General features: G+C 48.8%; 1 protein-coding gene across 1 annotated transcript in view; it reads left to right on the top strand.

Annotated features, from left to right (window-relative positions):
- DNAH14 (dynein axonemal heavy chain 14) overlaps window positions 1-20,199 on the top strand; it is a 2,000,441-nt gene that overhangs the window by 598,890 nt on the left and 1,381,352 nt on the right. The window contains exon 28 of the mRNA XM_069608705.1: window positions 14,732-14,982. Within this exon, the coding sequence (XP_069464806.1) occupies window positions 14,732-14,982 (251 nt within the window). The remainder of the gene's footprint in view (window positions 1-14,731; window positions 14,983-20,199) is intronic.

The following is a 20,199-nucleotide window of genomic DNA, read 5'->3' as shown; positions in this document are numbered from 1 at the left end:
CTGATGTTAATGTGCGTATGGGAGTGGATGTAGACTATTGTCCTGGGCAATTGGGGGTCAAAGGGGTTGGGTACCAGATGGTAATTGTACCCTAGTGCTCTAGCAAGGCTGAATGTAACCCCTGGGGAAAGATGACGGGTCACGCAACGCACAGGAGGCCCAAAAAAGGGAGATGACGTGCACACAACCCCTCCTAGACCACGTGTGCAGAAAGAAAAACCTGCACTACGCTGTGGCACCCAGAAACACAAGAATGAACGTATGCGTGTCACACGCAGCCTAGAATGACCTCTGAAGGGGTAGGCTACACACGGGGCTATCACAGATGTTAGATACGTGCGTGACTCACCGTCTGCCAGGTAAACGAGCGTGTAAAAGGAGCACGTTTGGTTGGCAACACCCCCGCCAAAAGAAGATTTGTCCGCTGTCTGAGGAGACAGGACAACAGTAGAAGGGAACACTGTTTGAGGGAACAGGCCCAGGTAAACCAGTAAAGGAGAAAACAGAGAAAAAGCTGTCAGAGGTAACAGGGAATACGAACTAGAAACGCCGTGAAGTAAATCGCGTGTGAAACGACAAGAAGTACAGAATTCACCCACTCGCTCTCCACGAAAAGCACGTACAAGGAAAACGTGTTCTACACGTACCTTTTATACAGGCCCACACGTCCAGCGTCACTTACGCGGCGTGTACGCGCTAGGGCCATTTCCACCAATTACACGCTTTGTCACTTCTGCGTGTAGGGCCATTTCCACCAATCACACGCGATGAGACTCTGACGTGCAGTCTTTCCACGTGTGCTCTGTCATCACGTGCTGTGTGGGAAACAGCTGTGCGGGTCACGTCACAGACGCGCTTACGCGCTGAGGGCCTTTCCTCAGTTTTCACGCTGACGTGCAGGATTTTCACGTGCAAAATCACTCCGTACCAAGCTGGCCACGCGTACGCACACGGAATACCACGCTCCTGCCCGGAAGGCCGAACTACTGCCCCCCAGAGCCCGAGCACGCTCCCACCTGCTGCTGCCCGACTGCCTGCTGCCCCTGCACTGCTGGGGGGTGGGGGTGGTGGGAGACATGAGTGGGGGCCTGGTGGAGGGTGCCCCTGGTGGCTGGGGTGTGGGGGTGGTGGGAGACATGAGTGGGGGCCTGGTGGAGGCTGCCCCTGCACTGCTGGGGGGTGGGGGTGGTGGGAGACATGGATGGGGGCCTGGCGGAGGCTGCCCCTGGTGGCAGGGGGGTGGGGGTGATAGGGGACATGGGTGGGGGCCTGATGGAGGGTGCCCCTGCACTGCTGGGGGGTGGGGGTGATAGGGGACATTGGTGGGGGCCTGGTGGAGGGTGCCCCTGGATGCTGGGGGGTGGGGGTGGTTGGAGACATGAGTGGGGGCCTGGTGGAGACTGACCCTGCACTGCTGGGGGGTGGGGGTGTTGGGAGACATGGGTGGGGGCCTGGTGGAGGCTGCCCCTGCACTGCTGGGGGGTGGGGGTGCAGGGGGACATGAGCAGGTGTGCAGGGTAGTCCCCTGTTTTGTGGGCTGCCTGCAGGGGCCATGGAGGGTGTACAGGGAACACCTGTGAGGACCCACCCAGCCTAATCGCGTGTGTAACTTCCCACGCACCCCTGTAATACACGTACCAAGCCAAATCGCGTGTGAGAATTCCCGCGCATACCTGAAATACACGTACCCTGCTGAAGTCGTGTGTAAAACTTCCCGCGCACCCCTGAAATGCATGCGACCAGGCTATTCGCGTGTGGAACTTCCCGCGCACCCCTGAAATACACGCGCACAGGCTATTCGCGAGTGGGACTTCCCGCGCACCCCTGAAATACACGTAGCACGCTGGGAGACATGAGTGGGGGCCTGGTGGAGGGTGCCCCTGCACTGCTGGGGGGTGGGGGTGCTGGGAGACATGGGTGGGGGCCTGGTGGAGGGTGCCCCTGGTGGCAGGGGGGTGGGGGTGATGGGGGACATGAGTGGGGGCCTGGTGGAGGGTGCCCCTGCACTGCTGGGGGGTGGGGGTGGTGGGAGACATGGATGGGGGCCTGGTGGAGGGTGCCCCTGGTGGCAGGGGGGTGGGGGTGATAGGGGACATGGGTTGGGGCCTGATGGAGGGTGCCCCTGCACTGCTGGGGGGTGGGGGTGATAGGGGACATGAGTGGGGGCCTGGTGGAGGGTGCCCCTGGTGGCAGGGGGGTGGGGGTGATGGGGGACATGAGTGGGGGCCTGGTGGAGGGTGCCCCTGCACTGCTGGGGGGTGGGGGTGGTGGGAGACATGGATGGGGGCCTGGTGGAGGTTGCCCCTGGTGGCTGGGGGGTGGGGGTGGTGAGAGACATGGGTGGGGGCCTGGTGGAGGGTGCCCCTGGATGCTGGGGGGTGGGGGTGATAGGGGACATGAGTGGGGGCCTGGTGGAGGGTGCCCCTGCACTGCTGGGGGGTGGGGGTGGTGGGAGACATGGATGGGGGCCTGGTGGAGGTTGCCCCTGGTGGCTGGGGGGTGGGGGTGGTGAGAGACATGGGTGGGGGCCTGGTGGAGGGTGCCCCTGGATGCTGGGGGGTGGGGGTGATAGGGGACATGAGTGGGGGCCTGGTGGAGGGTGCCCCTGCACTGCTGGGGGGTGGGGGTGGTGGGAGACATGGATGGGGGCCTGGTGGAGGGTGCCCCTGGTGGCAGGGGGGTGGGGGTGATAGGGGACATGGGTGGGGGCCTGATGGAGGGTGCCCCTGCACTGCTGGGGGGTGCGGGTGATAGGGGACATTGGTGGGGGCCTGGTGGAGGGTGCCCCTGGATGCTGGGGGTGGGGGTGGTTGGAGACATGAGTGGGGGCCTGGTGGAGACTGACCCTGCACTGCTGGGGGGTGGGGGTGTTGGGAGACATGGGTGGGGGCCTGGTGGAGGCTGCCCCTGCACTGCTGGGGGGTGGGGGTGCAGGGGGACATGAGCAGGTGTGCAGGGTAGTCCCCTGTTTTGTGGGCTGCCTGCAGGGGCCGTGGAGGGTGTACAGGGAACACCTGTGAGGACCCACCTAGCCTAATCGCGTGTGATAATTCCCGCACACCCCTGTAATACACGTACCAAGCCAAATCGCGTGTGAGAATTCCCGCGCATACCTGAAATACACGTACCCTGCTGAAGTCGCGTGTAAAACTTCCCGCGCACCCCTGAAATGCATGCGACCAGGCTATTCGCGTGTGGAACTTCCCGCGCACCCCTGAAATACACGCGCCCAGGCTATTCGCGAGTGGGACTTCCCGCGCACCCCTGAAATACACGTAGCACGCTGGGAGACATGAGTGGGGGCCTGGTGGAGGGTGCCCCTGCACTGCTGGGGGGTGGGGGTGCTGGGAGACATGGGTGGGGGCCTGGTGGAGGGTGCCCCTGGTGGCAGGGGGGTGGGGGTGATGGGGGACATGAGTGGGGGCCTGGTGGAGGGTGCCCCTGCACTGCTGGGGGGTGGGGGTGGTGGGAGACATGGATGGGGGCCTGGTGGAGGGTGCCCCTGGTGGCAGGGGGGTGGGGGTGATAGGGGACATGGGTGGGGGCCTGATGGAGGGTGCCCCTGCACTGCTGGGGGGTGGGGGTGATAGGGGACATGGGTGGGGGCCTGGTGGAGGGTGCCCCTGGTGGCAGGGGGGTGGGGGTGATAGGGGACATTGGTGGGGGCCTGGTGGAGGGTGCCCCTGCACTGCTGGGGGGTGGGGGTGGTGGGAGACATGGATGGGGGCCTGGTGGAGGTTGCCCCTGGTGGCTGGGGGGTGGGGGTGGTGAGAGACATGGGTGGGGGCCTGGTGGAGGCTGCCCCTGCACTGCTGGGGGGTGGGGGTGCAGGGGGACATGAGCAGGTGTGCAGGGTAGTCCCCTGTTTTGTGGGCTGCCTGCAGGGGCCGTGGAGGGTGTACAGGGAACACCTGTGAGGACCCACCCAGCCTAATCGCGTGTGATAATTCCCGCACACCCCTGTGATACACGTACCTGGCCAAATCGCATGTGAGAATTCCCGCGCACCCCTGTAATACACGTACCAAGCCAAATCGCGTGTGAGAATTCCCGCGCACCCCTGTAATACACGTACCCAGCCGAATCGCGTGTAGAACTTCCCGTGTACCCCTGTAATACACGTACCCAGCCAAATCGCATGTGATAATTCCCACGTGCCCCTGTAATACACGTACCCTGGCCAATCGCGTGTAGAACTTCCCACGCACCCCTGTAATACACGTACCAAGCCAAATCGCGTGTGATAATTCCCACGCACCCCTGTAATACACGTACCTGGCCAAATCGCATGTGAGAATTCCCGCGCACCCATGTAATACACGTACCCAGCCGAATCGCGTGTAGAACTTCCCGTGTACCCCTGTAATACACGTACCCAGCCAAATCGCGTGTGATAATTCCTGCGTACCCCTGTGATACACGTGCCCTGGCTAATCGCGTGTAAAACTTCACGCGTACCCCTGTAATACACGTACCCTGGCCAATCGCGTGTAGAACTTCCCGTACCCCTGTAATACACCTACCCTGGCTAATCGCGTGTATAACTTCACGCGTACCCCTGATATGCACGTTACCCGCTTTGCGTTCCTTGTTTGGCAGCCCTGTAGACTGGTCCAGGGTTAGCGCAGCCCTTTGCGATGATTTAGCGATTTTGATGGCTTTTCCTTGCGCGAGGGCGTTCTTGGGGGCGTTACTGGCGCTGCTGCAGGGTCGCTGCGATACTCTGCGCCACGGCTGGTTTGGGAGCCTGAAATCCATGAATACGCTGTGCGCGGAAATCGGTTTTAGCGCACGTGCCTGGCGCAGACAATCGCACGCGGACACTCTGCGCCAGCCGCTTGCGACACTTTTCTGCGAAATTCTATGAATTACCCTGTAAGTCTACGGTGTTGCCTTTGTTATGCGTTGGGGAGAGCACTATTTGCTTAAGGACCATGGAAGTGTGAAAAGCATGCTTCAAGTGTGGTTTTCAGCCTGTGGCTTGATCACCAAGAAAGAAATACTATTAATGTGCTAATTTAGCAGAGGAGAGTGCATTGGAGATATTTGCAATGAAAGAGTCACTCCTGTGAGGTGATCTGTAGATGAGGTGGAAGGTGATGGATTCCTTGTGTGATCAAGGGAACTGGCAGACGAGTGATTCAAATTAGCTTGTTCTTGGAGAGGGGATGATGGAGCATGGCCATTGGCTCCTGTGGATGATTCACTCCCCCCCTGCCCTTCCTTCACACCATTTGATATATTAGGGCAAATACTTTGTTTATAGCCTTCTTTGGCAGGATCCAGCAAAAAGCCAGCATGTTCCTTTTCAAAACCCCTAAGTGATGTTGTGATGGGATTTAATGTGTTTTCAAAACTACAAAATGAAAATGCATCTTGCAAGCGTTGAGATATTAAAGTGCTGTGAGAAACCTGAGAGTCTTCTCACTCTTAATCCCCTTGGATCCTCTATGCAGGTGGCCAGGGAAAGGACATCGATGTTGGATGCTGACCATGGGGGTGGGCAAGCGAGGGAGTTCATAATTTTGAACTTTTTATAATGTATTTCCAAGTTATGTCCACCACTATCGGGCTTCACTGAATTTCAACCTCTTGTTAGTCAAAAAGGACCACATAATCTGCATAAAATAGACAATTTATATACATTGCTTTCATAGTTCGACCCCAGATCAACCAAATCCAGGTTAAAAAGAAGTGGCACTATTATACAGGCTTGTTTAAGACTGAATTCCACATGTGTTCATACTGAGAATTTCCACTCTGACTCTAATCTGCTCCTCTGTTTTTTTCTCATGTAAAAGTATGGGGAATTTCAGAATATTACCATCTTTGTGCCAACTCATCAATTTACCCCAATATGTTCCCCTATATACTTTGTCAAATGCAGAAGAGTAATCTGAAAGCACTACATAGAGAGGTGAGCTTCCTGATCTCAACACTCGACTAGCAAGGATGTTTAATATTAAAAGGGTATGAGCAGTAGATAGGCCTGCATGAAACCCTGTTTGCATAGGGGAAATTGTATTTTTTGTTTAGGTTCAGTATTTTAGTCTGTTTAATAGAGCTGGTGCAAACATTTTGCAAGCCATACAAAGCAGGAGAAAAAGCCTATGATTTGCTGGTTCTTTCTTCCTCCCTCAGTTGTGTTTGGGTATAAACAAGGCCTCTTGCCGTGACTTATGGATACATTTATTTTTAGTTATTGCAGAATACATGATTTCAGGCAAACATGTCAGTTTCTCACACTGCTTAGAGGTCACTAAGTTTGCGGGCACATCCGGCTAAGGGGTCCTTGCCAATTTAAAATATTGTCATAGTTTTTATAATCTCCCATTTTGAGACTGCATGTGGTTTCCCCATACTGGACTTTCTATTCATTTTTCAACGGTTAGTTCCCGTTTGTCCTCCATAGATATTTTCCATATGGCATTTCCATCTACTGTGACCTATGGAATTTAGTATGAGAGCATCTCCTCCTTAGTAACAGTCATAAAAATGTGGGTGTCATGTGAGGCCAATAAACTTAACATATTGTTCAACATCTATTTTTTAATACATCTTTAACCAGGTTTTAATTTTTTTGACTTCATATTTTAATGCTATTTGTTGATCATGAACATGTTTTTTCGATTTTTATTTTATGTGGTATGCCTGTTACCAACAAAGACCACAAAGCTATTTGTTACACGAGAAATCTAATCATCACACTTTGAACACTGTGCTAATTCAGCTATAATTCTCCCTGTATGTCCTAAGCAAAGTGTTGTGCCTCCATATAAAAAAACTCAATAGTTTTATCCAAAAAGCGTATTCTATTGCCTGCATTGTTAAATCTCAACTCCCCCACCAATGGAAATTCCCCCTTCGTTCTAATTGGATGTGTCATCCATGATTGAAAGCACAATCACTTGCAATATTCTTATAATGTGAAAGCTTGTCAAATGATCAAAATAGTTGTCATGCATAAAAAAGTAATCTAAGTTGGAATGCGTCTTATTTACAAATCTAGTGCATTCCCCGGGATTGTCTCCTTGTGACCTCCCATTTAGCATAACTAGTCCCAAACTGCCCAACAAATGCAACCAATAAATGTATATTTGTAGTCTTTTGTTTCAACAGGGCATTGGGGAAATTATTCCTCTTCTCTTCCAGTGATCGTGGGTATAGAGCCAAGTAGAGGACCTCCACACAGTTTTCACAGTATAGCTATCGGATCCTGACCACCTTTATGCCAGTTTACTGGCTCTCCTTCCATCTTAGCCTCTTTCACTCGCCTTCTTGGTATCTCACACATGCCCGTATCTAGCAGCACTGTCCATAGTTCTTCTGCACTGCTACTGTGCTTCACCTGCTTCAATACTCTGCTACTTGCTTGTTCTTTTAGCCCTCCAAGGCTCATCCTTTCACGATTTTGTGTTCACCTCTAGTCATTTTGCTCTGTGTTGCCCCACACTTACCAGGGCCATATGTGCCTTCCCCAGCATCCCCTGCCGCCTCCTTATAGCCCTCGCTCTTCCTGCTGCTCTTTTCCACATGCTCCTGACAACTCTCACCCGTCCCTTCTCCCCTCCTGATAATCTCCTCCTCCTCTTGATATCTCATGCACTCCTTGCTTCTCCTGATGTTTCCCTCCATCTCCTCTTGACAATTCCCACCCTCCTCCTCTCTGCTCCTGATGTCCTCACCACCTCCTCTTGGCAACTCACACCCTCTTGCTCTCTCCTCCTGGCTATCTCCCTCCTGCTACTTGCTCCAACTCTCTCTGCTCCTTTGTGCCCCCCCCAGCCTGCTCAAAACTTTCTTCAAACACTCACTCTGTTCTGACTTAACTTTCACCTTTTTATAGTACTGGCGAATCAGTAGTAGGCTAGCTGAGAGGGGAGCAGTTCCACCTCTGTATATATTGTTATTGGCGCCTTGGACCGGCTGTGCGGGTTGGCAAGTGTTCACTCCCCTAATGGGTGCTTTACTGGTGTGGTTGTAGACCTGTCTGGCCGGGACTTCTTCACCACAAACTGTGTAGCTGCTGCTGGAGTTCGGCACAGCACCTCTCTAAGCCAGTGCATCAACTCTTACGCTGCAGAAGATGCTGATGGTTAGCTGGAGGCCTGTTGGTTTCAGACTAAAGTATGGAACCTGAGAGTTGTGTAGCAAGGTTGATGTGCTTCTCATTAGAGGTGATGATTTTGATATTGGTGATTAGGGAGGAAAATTATTCCAGATTTCATAAGGATTTTGAGGAGAGGTCAGGTAAGTTGGACGAGGTTCTGAAAGAAGTACAGGAAGCAGTGGTGACAACACCTTACCTGAAGTGGTTCTCAACGAAAAGGTGTCATTGGCAACCTCATAGAATTTCTGTCATAAACAGCCCTTATCAGGAGGGCAATTAAGGCTCTGGATATCCAGGTACTGGACTCAGTAGACAATGGAGGAAAAGTCAAGCTCACGGATGGGACGGGCAAAGAGCCAGACGAGGACCAGCCTTTTCTCCCAGTCAGAGAATGTTCAAAATACTTCATTATGGACATTTGGGAGCAACAGATGTCTGTCCCAGCCCTGAACAGAAGCATTCTAAGGAAGTAAAGGCCATTCAAAGAAGACCCTTCTTGTCTTTTCGACCAATCAGTGGCAGGACGCATTAGTGGTTCTCACAGACAACTCCAGGGGATGTCCCCAATGTTTTTCCAACCTTGCCACCAGAGAGGGAGTACAAGAGTATGGACCATATGGCCTAAAAGATGTTCATCTCATGATCTATAGCCCTGTGTTTCTGTTAGGTAAGAATGTCTAGAGTCCAACTTGTGTGGGACTTTACAAGACTTATCTCTTGGTATTAGGTAACCCACCTTTTAATATAGGCCTTTACTACACAAGTTGTTAGAGTGACTGAGCAGCCAGGCTTATTTTAAGAGGGGTAATGTGAGCTGTAGAGCTGTACAATTAAATTAGTAAAAACAGGTATCCAAGTAAACACTTGCACACTTAAAGTTATAGTATAAATATGTATTTATATATATACACAAGGATAATTAGACAATCTTCAAAAAGCAGCAACTAATAGTAACATTAATCACAAACTTAGGATTCCGTTCAACAAGAACAATAAAGTAGGTGAGTACATTTTTCTTATGTTATACATATTCCAGCACACTATAGGGATGTCATTTGAGGTCAGCAATAACACTTATTAGTGATCACCCTTACAATATAGAGTTTTAAGGAGGGAAAAGTTAAAGTCAGATCAGAACATACTTTGTAAGAAGTAAAGGATTCTCCCAAAGGTATGTAGGCAGTCTTTTATCCCAGCAATAATAGTGTTCAACAATTAAAACCCGAAAGGGAACAAGCACTGCCAATAGGTTTAGAAGGGGGCCTTTAGGGAGCCAGGACAGCCAAAAGCAATGCCTTCCTGTTGCAGTGTAGCAGACCCTTGTCGTATTTTGTATTTGTATTTGTATTTTTATTGTTTTATATAGCGCCTTAATCCAAGGCGCCTTACAGATAACAACCAGGAATACAAAACACATGGAACTGTAGAAGCAAAACAGTAAACATGAATCAAACCATAAAAACGGCATTTAGAAAAATTTGTAAGTAAGAAGAGAGAGGAGAGAAGGGGGGTTGGAAAGGATCAAGATGGAGAAAGTAATAAGTGAAGTGAGCAACAAAGGAGGGGGATCACAGTAGAGACGAGAAAAGATAAAGATAAGGAGAGCAGATAGAGGATAAAAGAGGGAGGGAAGGGATAGAGAGAAGGGTAGGTATCAGGGAGGGGAGTGAAGAAGAAGTTCTTTCAAAGAGGAGTGGAAGGAGGAGTAGGTGGGAAAGGAGCAGATAGAGAGAGGTAAGGAATTCCAGTGTAAGGGGGCAAGAAGCTGAAAGGAGCGGCAACGAGAAGAGGCACATGGTGGTGGGAGAACAGAAAGTAAGAAGAGATCAGCAGAACAAAGGGAGCGAGAGGGGGTATATAATGAGAGGAGAGAAGAGAGGTAAGGAGGAGCAAGGTTATGAAGAGATTTAAAGACAAGACAAAGGAAGTGAAATTTAAGCTTGGATTGGAAAGGAAGCCTTGTTCCTGGTCCTTGGTTGTGGTGACTTAAGGGAGGATGTCTGGCGGGCTTCCGCGGCAGCAGTCAAGAGAGGGACTCGGCAGCGATGGATTCTCCTTGATCCAGCTGCCTTTTTTGGTTTTGGCGCCTTTTTCTCAGCGCCAAAGAAGAATGAACAGCTCTGGTTGGATGTTACGTGATCCTTCGGTCCTGGTGAGGGGACTCTAGATGAGGATTTCCTGCTTCGATAGGGTCCTCTGGATGCCCACAAAGGTTTGGTTGGATTCGCACTTTCAAAGACAATGCACTCGATGACGGTCAGGGGTGCCCAGGCATTGGGATTCTGCAGCCTTGGAAAGTCACAGCAAGTCAGGGGTTGCACCAAAATGAATCTGGTCTTAAGGCTAGTTGGTCCCACCATCCCAAGGGAGGAAGTTGTCCCTTGCGGGTCTTTCCAGTCAAAACAAAAACGGGGTCAGCACAGCTGCAGACCTTCACCGGGCACTTCGCAGTCCAGGAGGGTGCAGCTCGCGTCTCTTCATGTCTTCTTTGTCAGATGTTGTCCTCCAGTGGTCGACTCTGCCTCTAGTCTCAGAAACCTCGCCTTTTAAACAAGTTCCCATTCATTCACAGTCCTAGGCTGTCAGCAGGGTGGCTATCCTCTCGGACAGCCAGCCGGCCAATCACAACTGGTTTCACCCAGGCACACCTAGAGATAAAGGACGGGAAGTTTTGCTCACACACACTGGAGCCTATGCAGGCTGAAGACCGCCAAAGGCACAATGCACAGGACTCAAACCTGATTCAAACAACAGAGTAAAAGCCCAGAAGGAACTAACTGACAAGAAATGGTGAAAAAGAAGACCGGGGCTCTTTTGGGAAAATGGTCACCCTTTGGTGCCATACTGCAGCTGAGAAATCAGCCCACAGATACATGGCACAAAGAGAAACCACTGCCACCAGCCATTCACTTTAGTTAGTGTAAATGACTGTAACATGAGAAGTGCAATAAGGAGTTACTACGTAACTCCCCAACACTCCACATAGGGTGGTGTGTGCTGGACCCGCAAAAGAAAAGGTAAGTAAGACAAAAGTAATCTTATTATTCTTGGGAACAGTAGTTCACTCCAGAAAATGTATTTAAACGTTAAAAGAAGTCCAACTGATGTGTGTCACAATGCAAAAAGCAAATGCCTATGGAGTTTACCAGACTCCATTAAACAGTAAGAAACACACAATTCTAGTCAGAAAAACACACGAGGCAGTGGCGGAAAAGTCCCACTCACTCAGGAGTAAAAATTAAAAAGCCATGAGTCCAGCAAAAGAGCTGGGGGTCTCTAAGGTTAAAGGGAATGGGCACAGAAATTAAAATTATTCCTTCCAGTTACATTAATGCTGTCATAACCCTGGCCCGATACCAGTTTGCCTTGTGCCAGATGGTGGAGAAAGAGTAGGCCAGTGGCAAAAAGGGAGGAAATGAGGGAGGTGGTCATAGATGGATTCCTCCATGTATATCATCCAGGTGCCTCTAGGCCAAGGTGAATGGAGCAAGCTTCAGGCACCACGGATGGCTTCTCCGGTTTCTATTCTGATGTCCAGAAGATCATTGATATGCCATTTCAGTGGGATAAGCTCTTTGGGGATAAGGTGGACCATGCTCTGGAAAGGTTTACAGCACCCTCTTTGAGTCTTTTACTGATCCCCTAAACCTGTTTTCATGGCCCAACAGTTCCGGGATCTTCCGGCTACCCACAGAAAGAGGGCTTTGGAAAAGGAGCTCAAGTGAAGAATCAACCGGCCAAAAGGCCCTGTAAGGGGATAAGCTGGACGAAGACATCAGCTCAACCTGTGGCATATCAGGAGGAGGTGAGCTCTGGGAAGCCACTTTGACGATTCCTCAGAGCAAGTGGCACTAGTGGGCAGCAGGCTGGAGGACTTCGGTGAGGAGTGGAGGGCTGAGAAAATGAACAAGCGGGTCCTACAGATTGGGAAACAAGTTAAGAAAGGAAAACTGTATCCCGTTTCCACAGAGTGTTCTCCACAGTGCATACATTGGGAACTTTACCAAAGGCACCTCGTTTGGAAGTGGATCAGGTGGTTGAAAAAAGAGCAATGTAAGTGGTGCCTGAAGGAGGACACCGTACTGAGTTCTGCTCCGGATTCTTTGTAATCCTGAAAAGGTAGCTATGAAAATTGAAATCAATTCTAGGCCTGCAAAACCTAAACAAATGTATGCGGAAAGACATGTTGAAAGTGGTGACACTGCCCCAAGTATTGGATGCTCTGTGTCTTGGCAACGGGATGGGGTCCTTAAACCTCCAGGACTTGAGTTTTCTATTGCTCTTTCTATTGCTCATTCTATTCTACCAGCATACAGGAAGTTACTGCACTCTTTGGTCACAGGTCAACACTGGTCCTTACTCAGAAAGCTGGAGGTGCGAGAAAGATGGCCAGGGCGAGATTATCCTGCACACCAATCTTTTGAAACTGGGAGCTAATCACCTTGCATTGCAATCCTTCGAACCCTTAAATACAGGTAGAGACTGTGAGGGTCATAACGCGATGCATTACGTGAACAAGTGTGATGGGGTAAGTCCCCTTGTGCTGCGCAAGGAGGCCCAGGTTCTTTTGTTATGGTTGATCACCAGAAAGATGGTCATCCAGGCCTTCCATTTAGCCAGGGAGTGCAACTTGAAGGTGGACACTCTCAGCAGGAGGTATTCAGTGTTGCACAAATGGATACTAAATCAGTCGTTGGTGGATCACATCTTTCATATATGGGGACTAAATCAGTCGTTGGTGGATCACATCTTTCATATATGGGGACAGACAAAGTTGAATCTGTTTGTGACTCATGCCAACAAGATGTGCCACATATTCTGCTCCAGTGAAGTGACTTGGAAAGGTGTGTTGGTTGATGCTTCACAAATTCTGTAGATATTCACAAAGATGTATTTATTCCCTGCTGTTCCCCTCTTACAGATGGTCCTGTGGGGGTTCAGGTACTACAGGGGTTGATTATCTTTTTCTCCCTGAGAGGGGCATGGAGGGTCTGGTACACAGATCTGCACAACCCGAGCAGTGAGGTGTGCTGGAGAAGTTGGCCAATTTTCCACCCTGACATGGGCAGTCTTCAGTTGCGTTCTCCTGAACGCCTTAGGTTCCAGGAACATTATCTATCCAAGGAGGTTTTGAACTTCATGTTGACAGCCAGGAGGCAGAGTATACGCAAACCTTACTCTTGCATGTGGCTGAGCTACTACAGATCGTGCAAACAGCAGGAGACTTGCAATCTCTCAGCTTCTGTAGCTAGGGTTTTGACTTTGCACTGTCACTGGTGAAGGAAAGGCTGCAGGTATCCACCATAAAGAGGGGAGTGTTTGGCTCGTCCATCTTTATGTGAAATCCTAAAAAGGTCCCTTTTTTGAGATACATATTTTCCTGCTTTTCTAATTTATTAACATTGCTGGGGTAATCTTTCAAATATAAGGAAACTGCAGTGGCGAAGAATAAGTTGTGTACCTTACGGGTAACCTTGATTCTGATGGATACGATGTTGCCTCTGCAGATTCCTTATCTTCCAACGTCCTCCGCTCAGTCGCCTTGAAATGATCCCAATCCACCTGTGCAGCATGTATCTGGGGAACTGTTGGACTCGAGGTAGACAGAGCCACTTGCGCTCTGGAATCTGGCACTTCCATTGGACACCGCTAGGCACACCTCCATGCCACCTTCTCTACAGGTGGCCCCAACCCGGCGCTGTGCAAGCATTATTCAGGTTTGACCTTTTAAAAGAATCTGCAGAGGAGACATTGGGCCTCATTACAAGTGTGGTAGTCCGGAAATAAGGGTGCCGGTCACATACATTCCAACATTGCGACGTACCTGGGAGGGAGATTTTCCCAAGGAAATTGGGAGACATGCATTTTCCCATAGGAATGCATTGGGTCTACGGTTATTTTAGGCGGCAGGGTTGGCATGTATGCGGTCACACCGTACCAGTACCCTGTCCGGACTGCCACACTAAAACTCTGCGGGCGGGGCCGTTCCGCCTGCCAGGTCTGACCTGCCTGGCGTAACGGCACCTGCCCACAGAGTTTTCATGGAATAACTAGCACCGCCGGCAGCGGGGCAGATGCTTCGGTGTCCCTGTTACCATGGAGTCCTATGCAACTCCATGTGAATGGGGACTTAAACTTTCCGCTGCCTGATATAATTGCTGCCGGGATTTGTAATGTCCCGTTGGCACCGGGATCTCAGTTGGCAGAAACGGTGTTATGAGTCCAGCCGAAACCTGCCAGTAGCACTGGCAGGTCACTGCAGGACTTGTAATGAGGCCCATTGTATCCATCAGAACAAATGTTACTCAGAAGGAACATCCAATTTTCGATGCTTTCTTGTAGCAAATCTAAATGTGTTCTTATTGCTGAAGAAAATGTGGAGTTTTAGCCCTGTACATTGTAATAAGCAAAAAACGTATAGTCTAGCTTCTGCTCAGACATACATTGGACACAATAACAACATTGGGCTTCACATGGCGCTCTGCTCTATTTTGCAGGAAAACGTCCATCAGTTGTTAATCACATTAAAGAAATACATTTTCTAGTTTTTAACTTTTTACAAACCAGCTACACATGTTTGAAATATGTAGTGTCTAATTCTACCATTGTTCCCGTTTCCAGAGTCAAATCATGTTCCATAGGGAGTGTGTCAAAGGTTTCCAAAGCACTGACCCTGGAAGTGATCTAAAGAGAGTCCACACCACACTTGTAAACCACCTTGAAGAGCTTGCAGAGATGTCAACAGGCATTCTTCACTTCCACCAACAGACCACGCTGGAAGCACTGCTCATCCTCTACGTCCACTGCAGGGACATCCTAGCCGATATCATTAAGAAGAAAGTCAACAGCCCTGAGGATTTTGAATGGTCAAGGTATGGTGATGTGACAGATACAAGTGCCATTTTAAGAAATTCTTATTTTTCATCCTCACTCCTCCCTCCTTTTTTCACACTTGTCCTCCTCACTCCTCAGACCTCACATGCGTCCTCTAGATCTTAAATCTACACAGATTCGATCAGTGATCGATAGGATGCGCCACTATCAATTTCTATTATTATTTAGGGCATACAACCTTTTTTCAGATGGTTCTTTTTTGATCCAGCACTCCCCATACTCACCGTCCCTCTCACTGCATAGTATGCATGTAATAAGTGGATTTTCTTTCATATGCATTTTGGAAATTTGGCAAGATGGGTTTCGGCGCCCTGGGACTGTTATCGTTCTACCTGGCAAGACCTAGGAACGAGCCCAGGCAAGACAAACCCATCCTCCTTATATCAATAACTAGTATAAGAGGAACAACTAATGCAGGGCTTACACAAAAAGGGAATTGAGCATGAAGAGCACTGCAAAGAATGCCCGTACGTTACCATATTAATCATAATGATCTCAAGCTTTCAGGAGTATCTGTGTGACTGACATATGTGTTCAGTTTTACTGTGACTGGACGTTTGCTAACTCACAGATCTTGCAATCATCTTAAGGTACTTGCTATTTTCCCTCCAAACTTAAAATGTCCTTCACCTTTCTTCGATATGAGATAATAATCTTCTAAATGATGAGAGGTTTTCTCTGTTCAGTAGAAGAGGTTAAGTAGAATTGTTGTCCCGAGACCTTCCAGGTGGTTGATAAACCAGAATTGTCATCTCCACTCTGAGGCAGCCCCATGCTGAGCCCTGTGCAAGGGCAGACGCATGTACCCTCTGGAACATATTGCACAATTGATAAGCAAAGTACTGTACTTCAGTGCATCATTTGTACATATCGCTCTTTATCTGCCAAGTCAGCTGTCTCACTGTCACGTCTGGCCACTATTTTGACCCCATTTATCTCATCTCCACACCACACTCTGGTATCAGAGACGCTCTTTATCTTTTCATCACTAGGTGACTCCTGGTCAAAGCACCCACATTTGCACAAAGAGGAGAGTCTGACGTAGTCGTCCTTTGAAACACTTAGGAGTTAAGGTGCCTGTGGTGTGCTGTAAGATCAATGGACGCATGAATAAGTACTATCTGGTTGTTAGGGAGAATTTGCCAGTTTGCACTGTTTTAAAGTAACTGTAACATGAGAGGGTACCTTTTGAGAGGGTAGGAATCGACATTGTTGGTCCCTTAGGCCCTCCAACCTCTTCAGGCAACCAATTTATATTGGTTGTAGTAGACCATGCTACTAGGTATCCTGAAGCTATACCTGTGAGGACTGTTACAGCTCAGACTGTTGCTAAGGCCCTACTTGTTATGTTTACCGTGGTAGGTTTTCCTAAGGAAGTCATCTCTGACAGGGGATCAAATTTTATGTCCCACTACATGCAAGCCATGTGGAAAAACTGTGGAGTGACTTACAAGTTCTCAACTGCCCCAGACGAATGGGTTGGTAGAGAGGTTTAATAGAACTATGAAGAGCATAGTGCTTTAAAGGTGCTTTAGAGGAACCCCTTATAGGAAAGTGGGACCTTCTACTGCCATGCCTTCTATTTGCTATAGAGAAGTCCCTCAGGAGGGAGTTGGATTCAGTCCCTTTGAGCTTCTCTATGGTCATCCAGTTAGAGGCCCCTTGGCCCTAATTAAGGAGGAGTTGGAGAGTGCTCCTTCCCCCAAGCCAGTGAGAGTCACTGACTATGTGCTTGATCTCCAGAGGAGAATGACACACATGATGACAGATGCAGCAGATAACTTGAAAGCAGGTTAGGCTCTGGTGAAGCATTGGCATGACCAGAAGGCCAACATGGTTGAGTTTACTCAAGACCAGCAAGTTCTAGTTATGGTACCTACAAGGCAAAGGACCTTACAGGACAAATGGATTGGACCCTTCAAGGTTGTGGGAAAACTTGGAGAGGTCAATTATCTGGTGGACTTAGGCAATCCTAAGGAAGCCCCGAGGGTCTTTCACACCAACCGTCTAAAAGCCTATGTCTCAAGACCAGAAGTGGGAGCTTTGCTTCTAGCTTCTGCTCAGGAAGAGGAGGAGAGTGAACCTCTACCTGATCTCCTCAGAGAACAACCTTTAGATGAGAAGATAGAAGGAGTTCATCTCTCTTCTAATCTGACACTGGAACAACAGGAGGAGTGCAAGTTTCTATTAAATCAGTTTGCCTCCCTGTTTTCACTATCACCAGGCTTGACCCCTTGGGGCCAGCATGATATTCTCACTGGTGACTGTTTACCTGTTAAAAGCAGAGGTTACCGGATGTCAGATCATGTAAGAACCCACATAAAGGAAGAGGTCAACAAGATGCTTGATCTCGGGGTGATAGAGCCCTCTACCAGTCCATGGTCTAGTCCAGTTGTACGAGTGCCAAAGGCAGGATCCAAAGCGTTGAGATTCTGTTTGGACTATAGAGCTCTGAATGCAGTCACCAAGACTGATGCCCATCCTTTACCTAGGACAGATGAGCTGGGGCCAAACTTGGTTCAGCCAAGTACCTCATTACCTCAGTACATTTGACCTAACGTCAGGCTATTGGCAAATAGCCCTGACAGACCATGCCTTGGAGAAAACTGCATTTTCAATCCCAGCACGCCTCTACCAGTTTAAGGTAATGCCTATTGGATTAAAGAATGCACCTGCTACGTTCCGAAGGATGGTTAATCAAGTTCTGAATGGGATGGAGGACCTCTGCATGGCATACTTGGATGACATTGCAGTGTTCAGCCCTACTTGGAAAGAACATGTTAAACACTAAGGATATGTTTTGCAGGCTCTTGAGCAGGCCCATCTGACCATAAAGGCAGGCAAATGTCAAATTGGTCAGAGCAAAGTGGTCTACCTTGGACATGAGGTAGGAAGAGGTGGAAAAAGGCCATTGCCTAGCAAAGTACAAGCTGTACAAGAATGGGCCACCCCCACTACTCAAACCCAAGTGAGAGCCTTCTTAGGTCTCACTGGTTATTATAGGAACTTCATAGAGAATGATGGGTCCATAGCTTCTCCCTTGAATGTGGTCTCCTCACCCAAATTCCCCAAGAAGGTCAGGTGGAATGAGGAGTGCACTAAGGCATTTGAAGGACTCAAGAAAGCCATTTGTCAAGCTCCAGTCTTAAGAGCTCCTGACTGCAGCCAAACCTTCATTGTGCAAACAGATGCTTTCAATACAGGTATAGGTGCAGTTCTGAGTCAGCTGGATGAGAAAGGTAGGGAACACCCAATCTGCTTCATTAGCAGGAAGCTGAAGGAACCGGAAACATGGTGGGCAACCATAGAACGAGAATGTTATGCCATTGTGTGGTCTCTGAAGAAGTTTAGGCCAAACTTGTATGGATCTACTTTTGTGATTCAGACAGACCACCAACCCTTGAGATGGTTAATTCAGATGAAAGGGGAAAATCCTAAATTGTTAAGATGGTCAATCAGCCTACAGGGGTTTGATTTTACCATTGAACACAGGTCAGGGTGTAATCACCAAACCAAAATGCTGATGGTCTCTCCAGAATGTATGACCGACTGGAGTAAGGAGATTCATCCAGGGGTGGATTAAATCCTCCTGTCCCTTAGTCTTGGGGGGGGGGTGAGTGTTAGGGAGAATTCTCAAAAATGTGCTAATTCCCTTCACCTTAAAGACCCCCAGCAACTTTTCTGGATTTTGAGGACTTGATTTTTTTACCTGGAAAGAGTGTGAGCCTTTTTTCCCACTCTCTCATGTATTTTGATGTGTGTTTTAACTTGTGTTCTCTGTTTTATTGAGTTTTAGACAACTCCACAGGAATCATCTTTTACATTGTGTCACACAGCACCCTCAGTGCTGTAACACAGGGAAGCCTTTCTAGGCTGTCCCAAGGTTTAAATACCTTCTCTGGGATAAACTACTGTTTCCCTGTTTACCCTTAATAGAGTGGAGACCAAGGCTTTAGCCCGGTGAGCGCCTTATCAAATGTGTGACTAAGCAATCAACTGGGCATCACCCTGCAATCCACCCCATTGGACGTCATCAGTAAGGTGCAGCTCTGTCTTTCCCCTTCTGTAATGGCTTGACAGGCTGACAAATCGATAGCCTTGAGGGTTGCCCAGGGTTATGGTTTATTAAAAACCCCTTCCAGCCATTACGTTTTGGTTTTGCTTATTGCCCTCAACAAAGACTTTTATACTTTAAAGAGACTTTACTTTCTTTTTCAATTTATACCATGCAAGAGACACCGTTCTAGAACTGCATTTATTTTACCAAGTGTTACTCTCGGAAAAGAGGGATTAGAAAGGATGGGGGAAGATTGGGATGCAAGATTGAAGTTTAGTTAGGATCTCTCCCAAAGACTAAATGACAATGGCAGAACCAAAAAAACAAGAGATTATTTTCAAAACTCAATCCGGGTGTGGTCCAGTCAGTTAATTGATGTCCATGGAATGACAGCACATGCTGTACTGTATTCTACATCAACTATAAAGATCTTTGTGCAAGTCATTTTGATTTGCATTTTAGAATATTTCTATCACTGCACCACTTTTAGCTTGAAAGGTGGTTTGACACAATCTGAACTTCCAAATGATTCTCCTCACCCGCCTCCCCTTCCACACGGCGCCAGCTTCTTCAGAAACACTGAGCTGAAGTTGCCCTTGCATCACTCCCTGTTCCCTCTGCCTTTCCTCACCTGACTGAGTGGTGAGGGCAGAGGCCTACAGTTTTTGATGTAACAGTGACACTGGTCTCCGCTGCAGTTATATGCCTTCCCTGGGGAGTGCTTATTTTGTAGGTGTGTTTTATTTAATCTGATAGACATATATAAACACAAGCTCCATTCAGGACTGTGCTGCAAGATTCTGTACAGTGTAAAGATTCTGTACAGTTTAAAGGTGTACACTTTATTTCACAGTGTCACTCTAAAAACATAATGTTGGACTGCACGCGTCCCCCACATGCGTCTCTTCTTTGTGAACTCCCACACAACACACACAGGCGGGAGCACATCTTAAGACCCCTCCCTCACTTACACCAGAGTGCTGGGAGCTTTGCAGTAGGATTCAGGATTTCCATCAGTGGCAGTTTGGGCTTCTCCACACTCCTTGCTCTATGGGAATTTTCAATGGAATGTGCAGCCAGAAACAATGTGCGTCTTTTAACTTTAGATTGTTTCTCTGACTAGGTGTTCCTACCCATA

The sequence above is a fragment of the Ambystoma mexicanum genome, chromosome 4q (assembly GCF_040938575.1).
Source record: "Ambystoma mexicanum isolate Mex_15411 chromosome 4q, UKY_AmexF1_1, whole genome shotgun sequence".
Lineage (NCBI taxonomy): Eukaryota > Metazoa > Chordata > Amphibia > Caudata > Ambystomatidae > Ambystoma > Ambystoma mexicanum.
This window is presented reverse-complemented; position numbering and strand designations above follow the sequence as displayed.